The sequence below is a fragment of the Drosophila yakuba genome, unplaced genomic scaffold (genome assembly GCF_016746365.2).
Source record: "Drosophila yakuba strain Tai18E2 unplaced genomic scaffold, Prin_Dyak_Tai18E2_2.1 Segkk4_quiver_pilon_scaf, whole genome shotgun sequence".
NCBI classification, from domain to species: Eukaryota; Metazoa; Arthropoda; class Insecta; order Diptera; family Drosophilidae; genus Drosophila; species Drosophila yakuba.
The window spans coordinates 351,999-376,924 of NW_025048816.1; the positions used below are offsets into that span (position 1 = coordinate 351,999).

Sequence of the window (24,926 nt, forward strand, 5' to 3'; positions counted from 1 at the left end):
AATTACTTTTTTGCACAAATTGGCACAAAATGAGTTATACTCCACAAAAGACGGGTTAGCAGGCTAGCTTTTTTTTTCCTTTGGACAACACGAATAAACGCACACAAAATACACATAAACAAACATGAACGACATTTTTTTAATACAAATATTCTACATACCTTGGTCCCTCTTTTCCATAATTTTTGTAAAAATTGGTTAAACCACAAAAATTTTGGCGCGCTCGCAATTCAACAAAATTTTTCCTGCGCTTTTTAGTTTGGCACGCATGCAATCAAACAGGTGACTTAGAAGGGCTGCCAAAATTTCAGGAATGCATCAAAACAACTAAAATTTTTTGATTAATTTTAGTCGAAGTATATACTATTCAAATTGTATTATTAAAACAGGTTTACTTTCTATGAAAAATTTGAATTTTTGTCGAAAAATCGGCTTGCTGGCCCAATGTTTAGCGTAGAAAAAAAGGTGCGGATGTCTGGGGGATGCGACGAGAACAATGGGCCGACAGAACGACGCAAGGGTGTTGTTGGCGCGGGACGAATTGAGGCAGGACTAGAGTCAGGCACCCCTGACTCTACGTAGCGCAATTTGATTTTGGTCAAAAAGATTTTAGTTTATCGAAGACGAAATCCTCTCGAGAAAGAAAATTTATGGTTTGTTGACTTAAGACTAAAATTGTGGCCAGCACAAATTATGATGTCAGCGGCGATATTTTCACTTTTGAAACAAACAAAAATTTTTTACCTTAGGCACCATTCTAAATATATATTTTATATATTTAAAACATTCTCAATCCTACTCAATTCTAAGTCGTCTTAGTTTAGTAGTAATTAGTTTAGTTAGTTTAGTAAGCAACCTACCCAAACTAACAACAATTCTCAATATATACCGTTACAACCAGAACCAGTGAATTGTAACAACCAAGAAATAACCTACGAGACATATAAAAAGCAAGATGGGTTATCTGCCCGATCGAGGCCCACAAAAACCCACCACCAATAACACCGTTCTTCTAAATTTCCCCGGACCCAAATACATGATTATATCCAGATCCGACCTAATTCTCGACCTTTCTAACGTTTCTGCATTTCTAATCAAAAAAAAATTGATTTTGCCTGCGGAGAAGAAGTCGAAAAATGCAAAAATCTAATCAAAACCAAAAACAGCCTTGAAGCTAAAAGACTTCTGCAGCTTTTGCTCCCATCATCAACGTTTCCGTAAGTCTTCACAGCTCTCTTAACTCAACAAAAGGGTTAATCTACTCAAATGATCTGCAAGAAATAGGGGAAAATATAATCCTAAGAGAACTTGCACATCAAGAAGTAACCGATTTAAAAAAGATTTTGAAAAAAGAAAACGACAGTCTCAACGAAACCAGCCTTGTTACGAGGGTCGTTTGATAAGTCCGTGACTTTTTGTATTTGCCGCGCACCTGCTCTAAATACAACACTGCTCCTGTCAGCAGTTATCGATTAACAGCTGACTGTAAAATTTTGAGAAAGCTGCGTTTTTTGGTTTGCGTTTTATAGGCATTGAAAGCAGACGATCTCGTGAATTTTAACGAAAATGGAAAAAAGTGAATTTCGTGTGCTAATTAAGCATTATTTTTTGCGTAAAAAATCCATCACCGAAACCAAGGAAAGACTTGATAAATATTATGGGGACTCTGCACCATCAATTTCAATGGTTAAGAAATGGTTTACTGAGTTCCGTTGTGGTCGTACCAGTACAAGTGATGCCGAACGTTCAGGTCGCCCAAAAGAGGTCGTCATGCCAGAAATCGTCGACAAAATCCATGGAATGATATTGGATGATCGGAGAATGAAAGTGCGTGAGGTAGCTGAGGCTGTAGGCATCTCAACTGAACGGGTACACCACATTTTACATGAATATTTGGACATGAAAAAGCTTTCCGCGCGATGGGTGCCGCGATTGCTCACACACGACCATAAGCGCAACCGTGTGACCATTTCAAAGGAGTGTTTGGCGATGTTCAACCGCAATCCAAACGAATTTTTGCGCCGTTTCGTTACCGTAGACGAAACATGGATCCACCACACCACACCAGAGACCAAAGAACAATCAAGACAGTGGGTTTCTCCGGGTGAACGTGCACCAAAGAAGGCCAAGGTGGGTCTGTCGGCCAACAAGGTCATGGCCACAGTTTTTTGGGATGCACAAGGTATCATTCACATCGATTACCTTGAAAAGGGTAAAACGATCACCGGCGAATATTATTCAGAGCTTTTGGACAGATTCGATATTGATTTGAAGCAGAAACGACCGCATTTGGCGAAAAAAAAGTGCTGTTCCATCAGGACAATGCACGGGTGCACACGTGTGTAGTCAGCATGGCAAAATTTCATAAATTGGGCTACGAACTGCTACCCCATCCAGCATATTCTCCAGATTTAGCCCCCTGTGACTATTTTTTGTTTCCAAACATGAAGAAATGGCTCGGCGGTAAGAGATTCGGGTCAAATGAAGAGGTCATCACAGAAACAAACGACTATTTTGAGGGCCTTGAGAAAACCTATTATTTGGAAGGAATAAAAAAATTGGAAAAACGCTGGACTAAATGTATAGAGCTAAAAGGAGATTATGTTGAGAAATAAAACGCTTCTTTGACGAAAAAAATATATTTTATTCAAAAAGTCACGGACTTATCAAACGACCCTCGTATATTCAACTCTCAAGTACATATTCAGATATGTAATCATTGGCTAGCAAAGAACCTCAGTACGCGAGTATATTCATTTGCCAACTAGATGCAATAACTGCTTCGGATTCGGCAATTTGTACAAAACTTGTAAAAATAAAAAACGTGCTACAACTGCGGAGACGACTACCACCTCGACTTACACCACCGAAATGTGTATAAGCAAAGATCAAACCACATACCTCCACAACTCCATAAACAGGAGTTGCCTATTATTCAAAGCACAACAAGAATTGATAGCAAACAAAATTACAAACCACTGCGACAACAAAACTGCCCTTAAAATTCTTGGAATACTACTTAAAAAGTTTAGACCCCACATCATTGCCCTTCAGGAAACCCACATATCCCACACCTTATCCCTCCCTATCCCCATAAACTTTAAAATTTACTGCACCTTCTGATCGAATGCAATCGGTGGTACAGGCATCTTAGTGCACAAATCTATCTCCCACACACAGCACCAACAAAACTCTGTCCTCGAAACGATCGGTATTTCGATCAATTTAAAAATTAACTCCACCACAATTTCTTCCAACATCTTACCCAATCATCAATTCCGCCTTAACAAACTACAAAACGTTCTTGGCGACTTTTAGAGCTGGCATTCCCCAGAGCAAACACTAAAGTGAACACTATCGCCAAATTTTTAGACCTTTCAGATTATATTCTTCTAAAGGACAAATCCCCTACCCACTACTCAACTCACAACACGTTCACACATATAGACCTTTCGCTTGTCTCTGCCGAACTAGCCCCCGAAACTAAATGGGACAACGACCCTAATAGTAGCGACCACTTTCCAATCCTTATTTCAATGCCAACCTTAAAAAAGCAAACTGGAAACCCTTTAGCAATAAACGTTTTTAGGTGCTCTGTTCGCAATTACTTTTTTACTACACTTTGACCATTAAAGTACTTAAATTAAATATCATTATTTACAAACATTACTTTTGGCCCACCTTTAAATTAATGAATAAATTCTTTTATATTTTATTTATATTTATAAGTATTTTTACCTGCCTTTTTCGGTTCACCAACAGTATGGCAACCTTCGCGATAGCTTTTGGCGTCGTACTTATCGGCCCCTTGCCAAATCGAAAATTGCTGTTGCCGACGGCAACAAAGAGTTGTCAAATCTGAGGTGGGGTCAGAAATAAATTTTTTATAAAATAACTTAGTGGCAGAATGATCTTGTGGTAATGTGGGATAAACAATAATATATCACTGAGTAAACTTTTTTTTCCCTTAGTAAATAAGATCTGATTTAATATGAAATGCCTGAAAATCTCACGCTTCAACTCAAAAACCCAACTCTGCAACAGTAACGTCAACAAAAAGGCGCACACACTCCTATTCTACAAAACACAACTTTCCACCTATCCCAGGCCGTTCTTTACTAAACATTCTTTACTAAAAAAAATTAAAAAACAATAAATGGATAATCCTTAAAAGAAACATAAACACAACAAATATATTAGAATTTAAAAAGGCCAATGCGAAGAATCAAAGAGCAATTAAAGAAGCAAAGACAACGGCTATCCAAAATTTCACCTCCCAAATACACATACAAATCGAACCCATCGAAATGTGGGCAAATATTAAACGTTTATGCGGCCTCTATCCCAGCAAGCATATACATGCACATACACAACCACCTTACCCAAACAACTACCAGTTCGGTTTAAAAAGGGGTAAATCTGTTCTAGACAGTCTATTATACGTGGACCATATAGCAACAAGATTCCTCTCTCCTAAGCGCCAACTCTCTACAATTTCAATGGACTTTTTGAAAGCCTTTGACGAAATAGGTATCCACTTCCTTAGCCACCAACTCCAAGAATGGAAATTAGGTCCCCGTATCATTAAATATGTTTTAAATTTTATGACAAACAGAAAGGTTATAGTTAATATCGTAACCAATTTATCTAACAGCTTTCCCCTCAAGGTTCCCCTCCCCGCAAGGTTCCCCAATCTCAGTCATTCTATTTCTAATCGCCTACAATTTTCTTAATGCTATTATCTCCTCTCCAAAACAAATTAAGTTTGTCGAAAACAAAAATGCAAAAATAAAAACCGGTACTATAAATATTCCTGCAATCAACAGCATTCAACTGGGCAGACCCTTAGGCAATCTAAAAGACAGCCTCTGTGAACCCCCTAACATCATAAAACACCTCTCCTCCAAAATATAGTACAACACCAACACTTCCTTCCTTATCCAAATAATTAATTCGATATTGATCTCTAAAAACTTGGCAATAAGAGCAGCACTAGGAGTTTTTAGAACAATCCCAAGTAAGAACCTAATAATTGAATCGAAAGTAGACGCTTGGAAACACTGGAGAGAGCTCCTGGCACACCTTCCAGCAAGCTAATACACTTCTACGACACACCCCTAAAGAAATTTAAATACCCCAGCACTATTGACCGAATAATACACATATGTCATACGCACAATATGCCATATGCTCAATGTCCCCGTTTCACAAATACACATCTCTATCAAAATACAATAAATCCAGCACACCTGCCACAACTTTTAAACTACTCTTTCAATTCTATTCCCAACCACAAATTTCTTTACACAGATAGTTCGATGGCCAATGGTATAGTAAGCTATAGCGTAACAAACGAAACCAACAAAATCAAATTTGGCCACCTACCCCGTACTCCACAATCCTTTTAAGCGAAATAACCATTAACCATTAACCATAAAAAACCTTGTCTATATCCACTTCCCAAAAATTAAGCTTTTATGGATCCACTGTCACATTGGCTGGTTTTATTAGGCAACGAATACGCCGACAAAACAGCTAAAGATGCCCACAGATACCCCGTCCTCTACACACCCAATTACAACATATGCCCTCTTTGCAACCATCATCAATTTAATCACATCCTAGTTAGCTGTCCTTCCCTTTCCCCTCATAGAACAGTTGCCTTCCAATCAATTAATCCAATAACCGCACTTGCTAATCCAACGAAAGATAACATAAACAAAATTATAACCTTTTTGCTAAACTCCAACCTAATTCATAAAATATAAAACTATGTTTCTCTCTTACTCTGTATAAACCATTGCCAGCCTAGACGAGCGGAAGGCCTTAGCTAGTTCCTAGTTCTTAGTTACGTTATAGTTTTATAAATTAAATTAGCTTTAGATAAATAAAATAAATAAATATACGTATAAAAAGAATTGTCTTCATATCCCTACAAAGGAACTGCATAAAAGGACCTTTGTTTTTGTCCCCTAAAGGTAGTTCCGCCCTTAATGTGTTATATTTTCCAAACTAAAACTTTTTTTTAATTTAAAGGGTAAGAAATCGAGAGCAAACGATGTTATTGCGATAAAAAAAAAATTTTAAATGTCAATTCTTTGATTTTCGAAAATTTTGTAAATGCCATATCTTTGAAACAGAACGTGTGCAAAGAAACCAATTGGTGGGCAAAATACGATTTAAATGAATTTGAATTTGCGAACTTTTCGTTATGGGTCTGCTCATTGCACGCCTTCTAATTTAAGTTAAATCTGATTTGTAGTTCCGTGGGTTATCATTTTTATTCCAAACATTTCAGTATGCTTTCCGCTACTCGACTCAGGTAGATCACTTTGAAGGGAATCCCAATATCGCTGATTCGTTGCGATCGAGGCTCCTATAATTGGAGCACCGATCGCTGTGCCCTTTGAGCCGCATTGGACAGCTGAGAAAAAGAATAAACTGGTTTTTATTATCAAAGTGTTCGACTTCTGGTACATCGTTCATTGAAAATACATAGTTCGTTTGGAGGAATTCGACGATCTCTGTTGCCAGTGCGTGCCTCAAAGGTTGCATCAAAAGGAAGTTCAAGAGAGATCGAGAATAGAAACCTCTTAAGAACAAGGGGTGCAAGCACTATATAGAGTCAAAATTTCTAAATGTTCCTTAAAAGTAGGGGAACATACCAACAGGTCATCAAGGTAAGCGAATACATTGTCCCGTATCGCTTGCGGAATAACCTTATCCATTAGTAAACTGATATGGCGGTCTGTCGCGTTTTTGGCGGTTTGTGGGCATCAGAGTGGGCGTGGCAAAAATATGGGCAAACCCGGAGAAAATTTACAAGACTAACAAAAATATTAAAAAATATCAAAACACTTTCCAAATGCGTGAGTGTAACAGTTCTGGGCGGCTGGTGGTTGAGGCAAAATCAGTTAACAGATTTGCGCTGCGTCTATGTCTATGTCTCTCACGCCTAATCTTAACTTTCTATCTTTTAAAGTTCCTGAAATCAATGCGTTCTTACAGACGACAGACAATAGGGTCATATTTACATACGAACATTTAATTTATTGGGTACCTCTTACATACATACTTTTCCAGTATACCGTTTTAGTCCAAGAGTAAAGGGCATAACGCTATAAACGAGTTCTCTAAACTTTTGAAAGATGTTTTAAATATTTTAATTTTATGGTTTGTCTTTCTAATTTCTTTTTCGGCGAAAGACATTAAGTGGAAACGCTTTTGTATTTATATGGCTGCTAAAAAATGTTGTGACTCTCACAAAAAGGAAATGAATGCAAAGTTTCATAAGGCAAAATCAATAATGTCCATTAATTTGTAGAAATTACGCAGTACAATTCTTCCGTTTCTTCAAAAAACTCCAATATTCCAGAATACTCAAAACAACGCCCAATGTTTTAATGCAAAGCCTTGTATGGTAACCCTTCTAACAATTACTTGACAAAATTATGCGACAAGAAATATCTATGTTTTTTATTTCTGAACTTTTTTTTGACGATTTTGCATTATAACTTAACTTAACACTTTTTTAATAAAGTCACAATTTCTGTAAAAATAATGCAGACTATTGTTTTGATAATTTATGTTAGACAATTATTTGGGAATTTATAAAAAATGTATCAATACGGTATATATTAAATTACTAATTAATTAATTTACTAAATTACAAAGCGCATAAAAAAATTTTATCAAAAGTTTGAAATATATTTGAAATAAGTAACGCAATGAATCGCACTTGAATCTTTTTTATAAAAAACAAGAGAGAACGCTATAGTCGAGTTCCCCGACTATCTGATACCCGTTACTCAGCTAGTGGAAGTGCGGGAAAGAGTTTTCAACACTGACTGTTTTTGGCGGTTTGTGGACGTTAGAGTGGGCAGAGTTTTTTAGCAAATCGATAGAAATTTACATGACTAATACAAAAATAAAAAAATATCTAAACATTTTCCAAAAGTGTGGGCGTGGCAGCTTCGGGCGGTTTGTGGGCGTTAGAGTGGGCGTGGCAACATGGGTCAACAAACCTGTTGCGTCTATGTCTCTGGTGTCTGCATGCCTGATCTCAACTTTTTAGCTATTATAGTTCCTGAGATCCCGACGTTCATACGGATAGACGGACCGACAAACGGACATGGCCATAGCGACTCGGCTATTGATCCTGATCAAGAATGTATATACTTTATATGGTCGGAAACGCTTCCTTCTGCCTGATACATACTTTTCAACGATTCTAGTATACCCTTTTACTCTACGAGTAACGGGTATAAACATACATCCCATATTCGATACCACATTTTCATTTCCAAATCCCACAAAATTTTCTTTTTCAGTGGAAATTTTTTCCACAATTCAGTCGACAGAATTATCGACGTTAATTACTCTAACGAGTAACGGGTATAATGAAAAAATATCAAAATATAGATAATCAATCAGGGCGAAACTTACACCGAAGTATAACACAAAACACTATCTGATACCCGTTACTCAGCTAGTGTAAGTGCGAAGGATATTTTTCAAAAGTGTGGGCGTGGCAGTTTTGTGGGCGTTAGAGTGGGCGTAGCAACATGGGTCAACAAACCTGTTGCGTCTATGTCTTGGGAGTCTGTATGCCTTATCTCAACTTTCTAGCTTTTGTAGTTCCTGAGATCTCGACGTTCATACGGACAGACAGACGGACGGACAGACGGACGTGGCCAGATCAATTCGGCTATTGATCCTGATCAAGAATATATTATATATACTTTATATGGTCGGAAACGCTTCCTTCTGCCTGTTACATACTTTTCAACGAATCTAGTATACCCATTTACTCTACGAGTAACGAGTATAAAAATAATAATTGTACTCACTTTAAATCTTGGTTAAAGGCTTAAAATAAAACTAGAGGGAATGCTATAGTCGAGTTCCATCCGGTTTGTGGACATAAAGTTTTTTTTGCATATCGATTAAAATTTACAAGGCTAATACGAAATTAAACAAATTTCAAAACATTTATCCTGAGATCGAGGCGTTCATATGGACAGACGGACGGCCTTTTATCCTGATCAAGAATATGTGTACTTTATATGGTGGGAAACGCTTCCTTCTACCTGTTACATACATTTCAAGGAATCTCGTATACCCTTTGACTCTACGAATATTGGGTATAATTAGTAATTGTTATGTTTAGCAAGCGGGTCTTTTGACACTTTCAAATAGCGCAAGTGAGACATAAATTAGTGGCACAACAACAGGCGTTATGGGACCGCCCAAAACTGTTTTGATATTTTTTCACATTTTCGTTAATCTTGTAAATTTCTCTCGATTTGCCAAATTCTTTTTGCCACGATTTTTTGAACCTGCTAAACTGGGTGGCCCTCTTAATTAATTAACTTATTTTAAATAATATATATTTACTTGTTTTACAGAGCAATAAAATCGGAGGAATTACCAGAAACCAAAAGAGCTAAAATGGAATTATCAGATACAAATGAAGAATTGGAAAGGAAACAACAATTAAAAGATCAAAGTGATGCCTACTTTAAGTTTCGCGATGACGTTAAAAATATAATGAAGAAAAAAGACATTGATATACTTTTAAAGTCTAATAATCAGGAACCTGTAACTGGTGACACAGAAAAGTTATTGGACCAAACTGCAGATTTACTGACATTTGGTGCTATTAAATCATGTTCTGAATGCAACAGCTCACAGTTCACTTTAAATAAATCGAGTTATATATGTAATGGAAATCTTTCTGAGTGGACCAAATGTAACAAGCTTTTAGCAGAGCCAACAAGATCGGCTTGCAAAGTGCCAAAAGAACTTAAAGCAGCATACCATTTTTTGAATGCGGTGTCAAAAATTCCTTCTACAAGGATTTTTCATAACTTTTCTCCCAGTAAACCTACTTTTTCAAGAAACCTTTTAAAAACTAAAAAAGACAGTGATGATTTGGATAGGTATGTATAGACAATATGCTTTTAAAAATAATATACGTGTGTGAATAAAGAAAACTAAACTAAAAATAATATACGTGTGTGAAAAAAGAAAAGTAACAAAAATTTATAAAAGAAGTAGACGCTCCCACGTCCACAATCCCACAACCACAGTCGAGGAGCTCAACTCTCCCTCTCCCTCTTGTTAAAAATGCTTTTATTATTTAGAAAAATTTATTTTTTTTTCTTCGAAAGTAAATGTATAAATCGTTATTAAAATTATTTATATGATATGTTAGACTAATTTACGCACTTATTCTGAGCAACACTTATTTTAATAATTTTTTTTTTTAAGTAAATGTATAATTCGTTATTGCAATTATTTATATATGTTAGACTTATTTATGCACTTATCCTAAGCAACACTTATTTGCTAACTTAAGCTGAGTCATTTGAGACTTGGTATCTGGGTAAGCCTCTCGCTTTCTTCTTCCCATAGAGAATAAATATTACGAGTGCCAGAAAAATAAAAATAATAATAATCACTGCCCCACCAGGATTATTTATAAATATATTACCTACATTTACAGTTAACAGAAAATACATGCCAGAAAGATAAAATTACATTTTTTTTTTGCCCTTTTCAATTTTTTTTAATTCAATTTAAAATATTTGTCTTATATAAATGTAAAAATACAAAACTGTTTTTATTTAAACGTACCCTTTTAAATCCTATGAGAAGAAATCTCCAATTATTGGATCCTGGGCTGTGGAAGATATCAAAATGGATTTATACATATGTATAAACTTGTGTAGGACTTATTAAAAAAAATCAAACATTTAAAAAAAAAAAAACAGGTATTTTATATTGGGTGCCCTAGTTTCGAAGAACTTTAATTTTGGCCTTTGGTCTCTGAACTCTTGTTAATTAATTGCATTTTTATTGTTGCTATTTGTCAGCGAGCTCCTCTAACTCAAGACACTTGCTATTCTATGTGTGATTCTTTAGTTGTTGTATTTTTATAAAGAATATAAAAACGACATCATGAATAAAGTCATAAGTAAAGTCGAATGCTTGGAATTTGAGACTCCCCCGTGCTAATCTTCCTTTACCCATTTTAGATTAGAGTGGCCACTGATTATTTTAAAGGGCATCCCCTCTGAATTTGCTTTTGTTGAGAATAGCTGCAAGCATTCCAGTTTAGTTATGATGTGTTTTTCCTGCTCCTTGATTTGTTAGGAAGACTTATATGGAATTGGTCCGCCGCCTGAGTCCCCAGTCTAAAACAAAACTCGTTCTACTCCTGTAGTAAACGCAATTAAGATAGTGACGTCGGTTGGGATTTGCCAGTAGGTTTTCAACCGACGCGAAACGTCACACCAGACATGACCCCAATCTAACCGTGCTCTACCCTCTACTTCCTCAGCAGCCGGTGTCTCTTGTGACTTACTTTTTCCTACACGTCTAGACGTAACAATATTCTTACTTGCTGACTTTGACGGCCGTATCTTCCTTGCTGCTTACTTGCCTCACGTTGTTGACTTTTATTCTGGTTCTTCAGTCACCATCTTCCAGCGCTCGACCTGCTTATACAGACCTCCTTCCTCGATGTTTTCATGGTGTCTGGTGGAAATTCTAGCTTTATATCATTGCTTCCCTGGAATCGTCACGCAAACGCTCTCCGATCTTCTGGTGTCTTTTTCTTTAAACTCTCTTCGAAACTGTCTTTCTTCAAACTCTTCCTTTCGCACTACCATTAGTACTAGATGATTTGTTGTGTATCATCATCATCAGATAATATCTGAGTTTGTGCAGTACAGTAGGGTTTTTCCTCTTGTGTTTTAATGGTGGTATTTTTGCTTGCTTCCACTTTTTTTATGTTATACTTCGGTGTAAATTTCGCCCTGATTGATTATCTATGTTTTGATATTTTTTCATTATACCCGTTACTCGTTAGAGTAATTAACGTCGATAATTCTGTCGACTGAATTGTGGAAAAAATTTCCACTGAAAAGGAAAATTTTGTGGGATTTGGAAATGAAAATGTGGTATCGAATATGGGATGTATGTTTATACCCGTTACTCGTAGAGTAAAAGGGTATACTAGAATCGTTGAAAAGTATGTATCAGGCAGAAGGAAGCGTTTCCGACCATATAAAGTATATACATTCTTGATCAGCATCAATAGCCGAGTCGCTATGGCCATGTTCGTTTGTCGGTCCGTCTGTCCGTATGAACGTCGGGATCTCAGGAACTATAATAGCTAAAAAGTTGAGATCAGGCATGCAGACACCAGAGACATAGACGCAACAGGTTTGTTGACCCATGTTGCCACGCCCACTCTAACGCCCACAAACCGCCCGAAGCTGGCACGGCCACACTTTTGGAAAATGTTTAGTTATTTTTTTATTTTTGTATTAGTCATGTAAATTTCTATCGATTTGCCAAAAAACTCTGCCCACTCTAACGCCCACAAACCGCTAAAAACTGTCAGTGTTGAAGACTCTCCTTCGCACTTCCACCAGCTGAGTAACGGGTATCAGATAGTCGGGAAACTCGACTATAGCGTTCTCTTTTGTTTTGTATTAGTATTGTATTATTTCGCTTTGCCAAAAATCCTCTAACGCGTTAAAGCGCCAAAGACTGTCAGTGTTAAAATTTCTCCTTCGCACTGCCACTTCCGCTGCGTGACAAGGGAACTCGACTTTCTTGTATTATTTTATATTTAAATTTATATTTTTGGGCGTTATTTATACCTAAAGTGAAATAACTTTGTTACATAAAAACTTGTGACATAACACTCTTGAGCGTTATGACATGCAACCTTTTATTTAAAGTGTCTTTTGTAATTTTATATAATATTTTTTTTTTCTATCTTTTTATTTCAGGCCAAAAATACCTCGTATAAATCCCCCATTATACAATTTAAAGTTTTCAATTATAGGCTTAAAGGACCAGCATAAAAATCTTAGAAGTCGAATAGAAAAATTGGGCGGAAAGTTTGAAGTTAAAATATCGGAAAACACAATAGCAATAATATCAACAGAATTAGAAGTACAAAAAAAATCTATCCGTATGAAGTCAGCACAGGAGCTTGGAATACATATTGTACCCATTGAATTTTTAGATTTTGTCGAAACTGATAAAGACGGAGCTATTAATTATATAAATAGCACAAGTATTTGTAGTTGGGGAACAGATCCAACATCTAGAATTCCAAAGGAAACAAAAAGTTTGAAGTCAAACAGTATATATACAAAATCCATGCCAATATCACGGACATATAAAGTAAAAGATGGCCTAGCTGTTGATCCGGATACTGGGCTTGAGGACATCGCACATGTCTACGTGGACGGTAAAAATAAATACAATATTGTGCTGGGCTTGACTGACATTCAGCGAAATAAAAACTCCTACTACAAATTGCAACTTTTAAAAGCGGATAAAATGGAAAAGTAAGTATTATAACTTGCCTACGCATACAAAATCAGTAGTGGATTTTCTGTATATGTTCCTAACAATTTTTTGTGTCGGGTATTGATCAATTATTGAACAATTCGAAATTTTGGATCGTTAGTATTTTTGGCGGTTTGTGGGCTTTAGACTGGGCGTGCCAAAAAGTTTTTCTGGGCGTGGCAGCTTTGGGCGGTTTGTGGGCCTTAGAGTGGGCGTGGCAAAAAGTTTTTTGGCAAATCGATAGAAATGTACAAGACTAATACAAAAATAAAAAAATATCAAAACATTTTTCAAAAGTGTGGGCGTGGGAGCTTTGGGCGATTTGTGAGCGTTAGAGTGGGAGTAGCTAACAAATTTTTTGCAAATCGAGAGAGATTTACAAGACTAATAAAAAAAAATCGAAACATTTTTCAAAAGTGTGGGCGTGGCAGAGTTGGGCGTTCGAGTGGGCGTGGCAACATTAATCGACAATCTTGCACTGCACAAAGACATAGACTCTTTGGAGTTTACATGCCTAATATCAACTTTCTAGTTTTTGTAGTTCCTGAGATCTCGACGTTCATACGGACATGGCCAGATCGGCTCGGCTATTGATCCTGATCAAGAATATATATACTTCAAATGGTCGAAAACGCTTTCTTCTGCCTGTTACATACTTTTCCACGAATCTAGTATACCTAAGCGTCGTAGATTTTGTCGACTGAAATGTTTTGATATTTTTTAATTTTTGTATCAGTCAAACCGCCAAAAACTGTCAGTGTCAATTTCCACTGAAAATTAAAATTTTGTTGGATTTGGAAATGAAACTGTGGTATCGAATGTGGGATGTATGTTTTTTTATTTATTTTGAATTAAAACAAATATTTAAGTGCATATGATGGATTATAAACATTTAATATTTAATCTGTGTCCATATCACTATCCGAATAATCGTTATTGCTATTGCCGGTTTCATCCGCTTTTGGGTTGACGTTGTACTTATCATTAGCGCAATAGCTCACACGACAAAGTGAAATTACATTTCATTATGAGATTTGCTTTCAAAGTGTCCACGTGTTGGTCATTTTAGAAAAAACTCGCTCAACAGATGCAGATGACGCGGGCAAGCACAGGACGAATTCAACTATTTTACCAGAGCACCTAAAAACGAAATCATACGCTTTCGCTCAAATCGAATTTGAAAAAAAATTACGATTTCCGGAGCATGCCAGAATTTGAATGCTGTTCTCTTTGTCACTGTAAAATTCATTTTTTTGCGATAAACAACTATAGTCTATGTACGAATTTGATGATGTGTACTGTTTGTACATTTGATGCAATGTCTATGTACTATGTATTACAGTTCGAATTCTAAAATGTAATATAATTATCGCTGCGTATAGATATATGGACTCTAGATGGACTGAACAAGAGAGAACGCTATAGTCGACTATCTGATACCCGTTACTCAGCTAGTGGAAGTGCGAAGGAGAGTCTTCAACACTGACAGTTTTTGGCGGTTTGACTGATACAAAAATTAAAAAATATCAAAACATTTTTCAAAAGTGTGGGCGTGGCAGTTTTGTGCGGTTTGTGGGCGTTAGAGTGGGCGTGACAGCATGATTCGACAAACTTGCTCTGCGTCTATGTCCCTGGAGTCTGTATGCTTAATCTCAACTTTCTAGCTTTTGTAGTTCCTGAGATCTCGACGTTCATACGGACAGACGGACAGACGGACGGACAGACGGACATGGCCAAATCGACTCGGCTATTGATCCTGATCAAGAATATATATACTTTATATGGTCGGAAACGCTTCCTTCTGCCTGTTACATACTTTTCAACAAATCTAGTATACCCTTTTACTCTACTAGTAACGGGTATAAAAATCGTTCCCTAGCGGGAGTGCAGACAAAATGTTTGAAAATGTGGTTGAAAATTGAAAAATTTAAAAAAAAAATCGAATATTTTTGGCTATTTGCCGTTAAAAATTGGCAAAACAAAGAGGAAAAGGAGGTCGAGTCTGTATTAGATTATTATTCAATTACAAGCATTTAAATGCGTAAAGATGTCGATTCCCGATAGTTATATGTCTCTTGCTCATTCATTCCACAATTTTTTGATTCTAAATAGTATTTTAATAATTTGTTCGCTATCCAAACCGATTAAAACAAGCTTTCTGTTGGGGAGCATTTGGTACAAGGTTTTACTATTAAAGAAAAAAAAGCCATTTAACCGGGTAAAACAAGTGACAATCGCACCATTAACACACGAACATATTCATATAATTTACGAAAAATTTTTTATTCTCAACTAAGATAATACATCATCTTGACAAAAGTTTTTTTGCCAAATGGCAAAAATCTACAAGACTAATAAAGAAATTAAAATAAATATCAAAACAATCAATAAATTTCAAAAGTGTAGTCGTGTCAGTTTTGTGCGGTTTGTGGGCGTGGCAACAAACCTTCGCAGAGGCGGTCACTCGTTTTTATAGTTTCTGAGATATCAATGTTCATTCGGACGAACGGACAGGCGGACATGGCCATTGCCACTTTATATGGTCGGAAAAGCTTCCATTTACTTGTTACTTACTTTTTAACGAATCTAGTATAGCCTTTTACAGTAACAGTAACGAGTGACAGGTATAATAACACTTAAAAAGGTTATTATGGACGGGTAGTTTTTGGCTTACTTTTCGATTGGTGTATGATCAAACAACTACAGCAGATGTTAGTTCGTGTATAAACTAACCAATTGCCTAGTATGTTATGTTTAACAGTTATGTCTGTAGAATTCTACGTCAATTTCTTCAAGCCGGTGGCTTCAAAATAAACATTCGACGTTGAAACTATTAAATGTCTCTTTATTGAACAGAGCGGGGGCTGCTGCTTACGAGGGTAGAAAAGAACTGAATACAAAAATACAAGAATTCAAATTAAGAGCTTCAATGAAAACGAAACACATTGTTGCGCTTTGACATCCGGCATAATGCTTACATTGCAGAAAGCCGTTGATGTCGTATTTTCCACGCTGGTCGCAGCGGCGTTAATTACGCCCCAGGATGGAGGCCGACCTTAACTCCGCAACCAATTGTCTGGGGGATCTCCTGGCCTTCTGGGCCTTCACGCCAGCCTATATGGCAACACACAACAAGAGGCAACATGATGCTGCCACGATTAGTGCCACTCGCTGGGGGCGTTCGTCGTTGACCTCTTCTCTGAATCTCCGGATTGTTTCTAAGTTTCATTCATTCAGGCGAAGAAGGTACGGAAGACTGATCATGCTTTGGCGGGAGGTGACGTTCAGCAGAGGGAATTTTGCTGCCCCCGGTACTCTGTTCTGGATCCCGTTCTGGTTGACGTACAGGGTTCCGTTAATGGCAGCATATTGGGCGAAGGTAACAAGGTGCGTACCATGCACCCGGATTTTAGAGCCGTTGTCCACTTGCACCTTGGCGGCCCTGTTTACATAGGTGATGGAATCCAGGCTGCTGGGTTGCATTTCGCAGTGCGCCGCGCCGCCTGCATGAAGTTCTCTCGCGCATTTGCTGCTTTATAAAAGCTGGCAGAAGGTGGCGCTTGTTGATGCGCTGCAAGCTTTGAGGGTGCAGTTCTTGTTGTTGCACTCTGCAATAACGTCATCATCTAAACGTAGCATAGCTCTAGCTCCTTCATGACTGACGGGGAAAATAGTAATTTTCTTACAGGTGAGCTTAATTACCGGAAACTTAATAATAAAGTGTAATGCGTTATTGGATTGCAGAACCTTTACGGACATGAGATCCCCTATGGGGGTGTTGGTGGGCTCTTCCATCCAAACTGATCTTAAATCTGCGTAATCAAGAATATTTGGGCTAACAATGTTCATTTTTGCAAGTGTCACGGCCAACATTAAATTTAGAAGCTCCATCATGAGCATTCTGTTTCTCGCGAGCAATGTTTCATACAAGTGACCGGTGTCAATTTGCTACTCTTTTGCTGGCTTGAGAATTAAGTTGACGGTGGAAGTTAGTTTATTGATTTGACTCTGGATCCTGGTATTGATATCTATTTGCCTATTGTTCGCGTCGACCAACCGCGCCTCTAAGACCCTACTCTTTTCCAAATCACTGGCAACCTTTAGTATGGAGCCCAGGAAGTCCAAGCTTCTGGCCACTCGATGGTGTGCGACCAGCGCATTCCGCAAGTCCCGAAGGTGTGCTGAATCTACACTCAGCAGATTTCTCATGTGTGGTTGTGGAAAGTGGCTAAAACATTTATAATTAAGCGGTACACGGACCTCGCTACTGATCGCGTCATTTTAAATTGTCCTTGTGGACCACCCACCCCTCAATAAGGACCGTGGTCCCCATGTCGGTTTCTACAGCTCTTTCCTCGCACAACGGCGTGAGCTTGTTGCCGAGTCTTTGGTTGGATTTTACCAACACCTTTTTGTCAACATCGAATACCCTATTCTGCCACGAGGCGTTTTCTCTGTCCCTAAGCGCGGTTTGAGCTTTCTGAATCCTATTGTGGAAATCTACCTGTGGCTCATCAGGGTGTTGATAACCGAGTGAATCGACTTATTATATTGCATAGTGGCTAACATTACTATTTCGACTGTATCGCTTAAGCCCTTGTCTTTTTTTATGCACAAGGCTAGCTCCAGCAACGTGCTGTGGAAACGCTCCACCTGCCCGTTGGAGGTACTGTGCAGTGGTGGTGCGTTTGTAATGCTTACACAAAAGTTGTTACAAAGCATGGACACGATTGTGAGCGATTTCAACGATGGTTCGTTGTCGCAATGAGTCCCCCCTTGGGAAAAAGTTCATGAGCTGAAGCAGCGCTGGCTTCAGGTCTTCAATAGTTCTCGAGGCAATAGGTTGTAAGATGGCAAATTTAGAAAACTTGTGGACGCAAGTGAGGAAAAACTTGTTGTCAGTAGAGAAAATGTCTATGTGCAAGGGAAACCCTGTGTGTGACGGTATTGGCGTTTCACCGAGTTCTTGCTTCTTTGGGTGCCTGTCATACTTGGCCCTCGCACAAGTCCTACAATTCTGCACGATCTCGTTGGCCAGTTTGGCCATTTTGGGAAAATAGTATTCGACAATACCTGCTTCACTTTTTCTTGGGCTGCTCTGTGTGCCCTATTGTGATCAGCAGTTAAGATTTCCCTTCTTTCTTTAAATCTGAGTACGTCCACGACGCGGTTCCTGCAATGCCAAAGCTTTGTGGCTAGGAACTTCCGGACTGCAATGGAAAGCGTTTACGCCCCTTGGGACGATTATGACTACCAGTTCGTCTAATAAAGACTCCCAGCAGGAGAAGTTAACTGTTGGCGCCTTTTATTCCCGAATAGAATGCACGTATTTTTAGGCGAAAAATGTGCTTCCTTACAAATAATGACGCAGTTTAGCCAGGGCCCAAATGATGGCCAATAACTCCCGCTCGTTAGTCGCGTAGTTGGCTTCACTGTTTTTAAGCGTCCCTGAAATCATTGTTATAGGGCGGCCCTCTTGGGACAACACCGAACCTATACCGTAGGCCAAAAAATCTGTCGTTAGATCAAATGGCTACTTATAGTCAGGGTAGCTAAGCATGACGTCTTTTGATGCCAATATATTGCGCAACTTTTGGAACGCCTCTCGCTGGGACAAAAAAAACTCACCTGAATGTTCCTCGATCTATGCCTACAAACTGTTTCATTATCGCCCTTTAAAATGCTTGAAATGTCCCTTGCTGTCGCAGCGAAGTCTTTGATGAAACATCTATATTAGCCCAGAAATATTAGGCCCAGAAACGACTTGACTTCGAATACCGTCCTGGGCTCTGCGAACTCTCGTATGGCATTGACTTTTTCTGGGTCCGTTGTTGCACCGTTACTGGTGACTATGAACCCAAGAAAGCTCACGCTTTTCTTAAAAAAATACGATTTCTCGGCCGATACTCTCATGTTCGTTTCTTGTAGGCTCTTTAACACCGACTCTACATGTTTGATGTGAGCCTCCTCGTCTTGCGAGAAGAATATCACCTCATCAACATAAACATAGCAAAATTTGCCTATTTGTTCCCGTAAGATATCATCGATCGTTCACTGAAAGATGCTGGCGGCGTTCCTGAGTCTCTTGAACTCGTATTTTCTCCCGTTTACCGAGAAAGAAGTTTTTTCGCGGTCACGTTCTGCTAGCACGACCTGATGATATTCGCATTCGAGATCCAGGGTCGAAAAATAGTGGGCTTTGTCCATATTGCTTAGTATCATTGATATATTTGGCATGGGGTATTTGACGGGAATGGTTCGGGAATGACGAAGTCGGCTACGCCCATGGGATATGCTTGGCATAGATGGGCTTGGCATAGATGGGCTCTTCGCTCTCTGTTCTGATAGTGGCAACCACCGTAGTATCGTATGGCAGGGCCTCGTTTGGGTCTGCAAAGGCCTTTTTTCTGGTCTTTAAAAAAAGCCTCGCGCACCGAAGCGGGAGCAATTCGAGCAAGCCGCATCGGTGAAGTTGACATCAGAGCATATGTGGAAGGAGATTTTCTCGACTCCCGTACTCCATTTGAGCTGACTGGATGCTAAACAGTGGCCGTATTGGCCTCGCTGCTTGTGCTACCTACTAAAATGTCTTTGAACCGCTTGTCTGCTCTTCTGCTTGTTGGGGTGGCTTGACCCACTGGGCACTTGCCTTGTGTTCTTTTTCCTCCACGCTCCTCGCGAAGCTGGCAGCGAACGCATATCTTTCATGTTTCAATTCTACCTCTGCGCGAGCGCCAAGGCTGACGGCAAGTCCCTTGGCTTTGCTGAGAATAGCACATCTGTGAGACTACGCTTGAGTCCCGAAACAAACCAACATAGTCCATCCTCGGGAACTTTTCACGGAGGCCCTTTGCTAGGTCCGGCTCGTATGACATGTTGACTTTATTAGTCAACAATGTAAGTTTTTTGCCGACTTCGTTATATCGTTATATAGCAGTAGAGACATGCTGCCTTGTCTTAGCGTGGCCAACTCTTGCTTAATTACGTGAACTGGACGCTTGTCGCTGTATGTGAAGTCGAGACGACTTATAATCGCGTCAATGTTAAGTACTGTGCCAAAAGAGGCCAGAACATTATCCGCGGGCCCCTGATTTTATTTCTTATAATTATAACCGCCTGATAATGGAGTGAGCTGCCGTCGTACGGCCTAAAGATACGGTATGCTGAGAAAGCATCCGTTACTCGTAGAGTAAAAGGGTATACTAGATTCGTTGAAAAGTATGTAACAGGCAGAAGAAAGCGTTTCCGACCCAATAAAGTACATATAATCTTGATCAGGATCAATAGCCGAGTCGATCTGGCCATGTCCGTCTGTCTGTCCGTACGAACGTCGAGATCTCAGGAGCTTCAAAAGCTAGAAAGTTCAGATTTAGCATATAGAATTTAGAGACATAGACGCAGCGCAAGTTTGTCGATTCATGTTGCCACGCCCACTCTAGGGCCCACAAACCGCCCAAAGCTGCCACACCCACACTTTTGAAAAATGGTTTTGATATTTTTTCATTTGTGTATTAGTCTTGAAAATTTCTATCGATTTGCAAAAACTTTTGCCACGCCCACTCTAACGCCCACACTTTTGAAAAATGTTTTGTTATTTTTTTAATTTTGAATTAGTCTTGTAAATTTCTATTCATTTGCCAAAAAGCGTTTTGCCATGCCCACTAACGCCCACAAACCGCCAAAAACTGTCAGTGTTGAAGACTCTCCTTCGCACTTCCAATAACTGAGTAACGGGTATCAGATAGTCGGGGAACACGACTATAGCGTTCTCCATTGTTATACTCGTTACTCGTAGAGTAAAAGGGTTTACTAGATTCGTTGAAAAGTATGTAACAGGCAGAAGGAATTGTTTCCGACCATATAAAGTATATATATTCTTGATCAGGATCAATAGCCGAGTCGATATGACCATGTCCGTCTGTCTGTCCGTCCGTATGAACGCTGTGATCTCAGAACTTACAACAGCTTAAAAGTTGAGATTAAGCATACAGACTCCAGAGACATAGACGAAGCGCAAGTTTGTCGATAAATGTTGGCACGCCCACTCTAACGCCCACAAACCGCCCAAAACTGCTACGCCCACACTTTTGAAAAATGTTTTGATATTTTTTTATTTTTGTAATGGTCTTGTAAATTTCTATCGATTTGCCAAAAAACTTTTTGCCACGCCCACTCTAACGCCCACAAACCGTCCAAAGCTGCTACGCCCACACTTTTGAAAAATGTTTTGATATTTTTTTATTTTTGTATTGGTTTTTTAAATTTCTATCGATTTGCCAAAAAACTTTCTGCCACGCGCACTATATCGCCTACAAACCGCCAAAAACTGTGTTTAAGACCCTCCTTCTCCCTTCCACTAACGGGTAACGGGTATCAGATGGTCGGGGATCTCGACTATAGCGTTCTCTCTTGTTTTATACTTATTTTAATTCGCAGGTGTAAGAACAGTTTAAAGAAAAGTGCCCACTTACATTTTTTGGTGCTGTGTGGTGTTCTAATCTGCAGTTGGCGTCCGCTGTTGTGCGCTCCGTTGTCTCTGCCTCCCGCGCTGCCGTTTTCGCTGTCCAGATAGCTTGCGCGCTGATCTGGCGACGAGTGGCTGCCCGAAGAGCTTCAGTGGCTTCTGTGTAAGGTGAAATAAAATTTGCGCTATAGCGCCCCAGCCAACTGTATTTAAGAGACGAGGCTTATGACGATGTCACTGTTATGGTGTGTTGACGTAGGTCAGCAGCAGCAACTTGTTTTGTTGTTCTGTTGTAAGCAAAAGTGGTCACAAGCACTTGTTTTTGTTGTTAGCACTTGGTGTTTGTCTTTACAGCCCTGTTAACGTGGCTGAGTTTGATTTACTTGTAGTTAAGTGTGATTTTTTAGTTCGTGGGTAATGACTAATGCGCTGTGTCTGTAGTATTTTACGTCAATTTCTGCAAGCCGGTGGCTTCACAATAAAGATTCGACAGAGTAACTTTTAAATGTCTCTTTATTGAGGGTGGGAAAGAACTGAATACACAAATACAAGAATTCAAATTAAGAGGTAAAATGAAAACGAAACACATTGGTGCGGTTTCATATTCGTAGAGGCCACGCTAATAAGCAGTATCTGCCGGCTACCTAACGACATCCGGCATAATACTTATATTGCAGAATGCCGTTGTTGTCGTATTTCACACGCTCCACTATGGGGCCAACGACCACTTTTTGTGGAAATAATTAATAACTCGGGAACAAAGCCACATATTTAATTTCTGTTTTTTGATTTATGTTCATGATAAAAGTAGTAATATATTTGAGGAAAATAGGCGTGGTCCTGCCTTCAAACAAAAAAAAAAACAACACAAATTTTTTTCAGTGTACAAAAAAAATCGTTTGACTTAAAAAATAAAAAATATAACCTTAAAATAAACCAACAGTGTAAAAATGGTGGTTGCTTATCGTGTTTTTAAGAATGATCGAAGTTTTACTTCTTGCTACAAACCTATTTTTCTTAGAAAATAGCATAAATATGTTTGTAAAACTATTGTTTCCCAAAAAACCTAAAATTTAAGGAACTCGAATTTTATTGTAATAAATATTCCACGAATTAAAGCTTTAAAACAATTAAAAATGGCGTTATTGTTTGGATTACTCCTCGACTCTGTTTTTCCATTTTTCGAACAATTTGCTGAGGTTAGACCCTTAAAAGTTCAATTTCGGAGAAAGTGTGCATTTATACTAATATTATTGGTATACTAATTATTATAGGTACACCACAGATAATTTCAACAATCTACGATCACAAACTCATATTACAAACAACAATGATTGCACTGCATGTTTAAAGTAACACTTTTAATAATTGTTTATACACTTTTTGTCACTTTAAACTTGCAAGATTTTTTAGCGATTAACAAAAATTCGGTTATCGGGGTGGTAGCGCAAACGAAACAGCTGACTAAACAGCTCTTTACTGAACAGTGGCGCCCTCTGTTAATTTCAAGTACGTAACATGATAGATTGATGTTTTTTGAATACATTTCAATTTAAAAAAATATTTTTTCAAACGACTTTTAAAAAATGGGGTTTTCACATAAGGTTGTCGTTGGCCCCATAGTGCGCTAGTCGCAACGGCGTTAACTTATATATAGTGGTAGCATTCGCACACTCTCCTAGTGCGCTTCGTCACTACTTACCTTTCTTTTACACGACAGAAGATGACGTCCTCGTTGTGCTCGTCCATTTTCCGTTCGACCCATTTGCCCTTGCTCTGCCCTGCACGTAGATTTGTGGCTAGTTTTAAGATTTCTCAGAGCATATTATCATATACCTTTTTCTAAAAAACCTTATCCTGTCTATTCATTAGGGTGTTTTCGGATGTCTTGTTCAAGCCGCTTCCTAAATTGTCCACCTTATCGGTTTCTATTTATTGTTACTTTGTAAATGGTCTTCTTGTTCTTAAACATTGCTCTTCATTTGGTGACCTCGATGAATTGTGTATAGACAATACCCGTCCAAATAATTTCTTTTATTAATTCCCTGTTGCTGCAGAGCTGCTTAGCAACAAACACTTGTCTGCAACATCTAAAAACTATTTCACGTTTATTAAGAAAGGTTGGAAATGCATTCCTACTCAACTTTTGCTACGGTATTTTGCCGGACGAGGAAATATTGTATATATAATAGTAAGATCTAAAATTTTTTTAAAAACGTTAGTATTGATCGCTTTAAGAATGGCAGAGAGTCTGAATTACAGATAATAGGACAGAATCATAATACTCTGTAGGCACACTCTTTCATTCTCACATTATGGAGATTCTTAGACGACGCAGTGTAGAGTGGTTCCGTTTTATTAATTCCAGAGCTATCGAATAAATTTAACGCTCACATTCGTACGCTTAATGGAATGGGTTCAACGGAACAAATCGCTGGATGCATTTTCGCCCAAGTTCTTGTACAGAAGCTGGATCCGCCAAGTCCGGCGAAATGGGAGGAACATTTAAGGGATCCGGTCTGTTGGGTCATGCAGCCGCCAGACTTATCATATTCTGAGTAGTAGCAGTTGCGATGCCCATAGTGCAAACCGCTGTTCTCGCACGAATTTATCTGTACGTCGCTCATTCCTTCTTTTCTTTGTTATCTACCTACATTAAGCTTGGGCGCAGCATTCGGCTGTCAGTCCCGCCAATTGTCACTTCTTCGTTTTTCGGCAAAGACTTAACTTGTGAATTCGTTATAGCTCTTGGTCGACCCAAGCTGCCAGTATAATTAACAAAATAAACAGTATTGGAAAAAAGACAAAACTTTCTTCGGCTATATATTACTCGCAACAGCTATTGAAAAAGCTCAATAGCTAAACATATGGTGACCCCGACGTGATAGTGTAAATTTGCATGCATTAATTAATGCACATATCCCGTTTACATAAATATATTAAAAAGCAATCGGTTGGACAAGCGAGTGGCGATAGTGTCTGTGTTTAAGCGAGCTAGCATTGTAACTGTTCGAGCGCTTGCATGTACATACATTTACATATTACATACATACGTACATACATTGTTACATATATCCCGACGTTTGCG

General features: G+C 38.6%; 1 protein-coding gene across 5 annotated transcripts in view; it reads left to right on the top strand.

The window, feature by feature from the left end:
- The window catches only part of LOC6529130 (poly [ADP-ribose] polymerase), a 50,145-nt gene that overhangs the window by 17,206 nt on the left and 8,013 nt on the right, over positions 1-24,926 (top strand). For 3 of the 5 annotated variants that reach the window (XM_002090105.4, XM_039377325.2, XM_039377323.2), the window contains 2 exons: positions 9,408-9,941; positions 12,807-13,373. In XM_002090105.4, coding sequence (XP_002090141.2) covers positions 9,408-9,941; positions 12,807-13,373 — 1,101 coding nt within the window. Of the gene's footprint in view, positions 1-9,407; positions 9,942-12,806; positions 13,374-21,810; positions 22,337-24,926 lie in introns of those variants that run through there. The other 2 variants (XM_039377326.2, XM_039377324.2) reach the window with 2 other exon arrangements.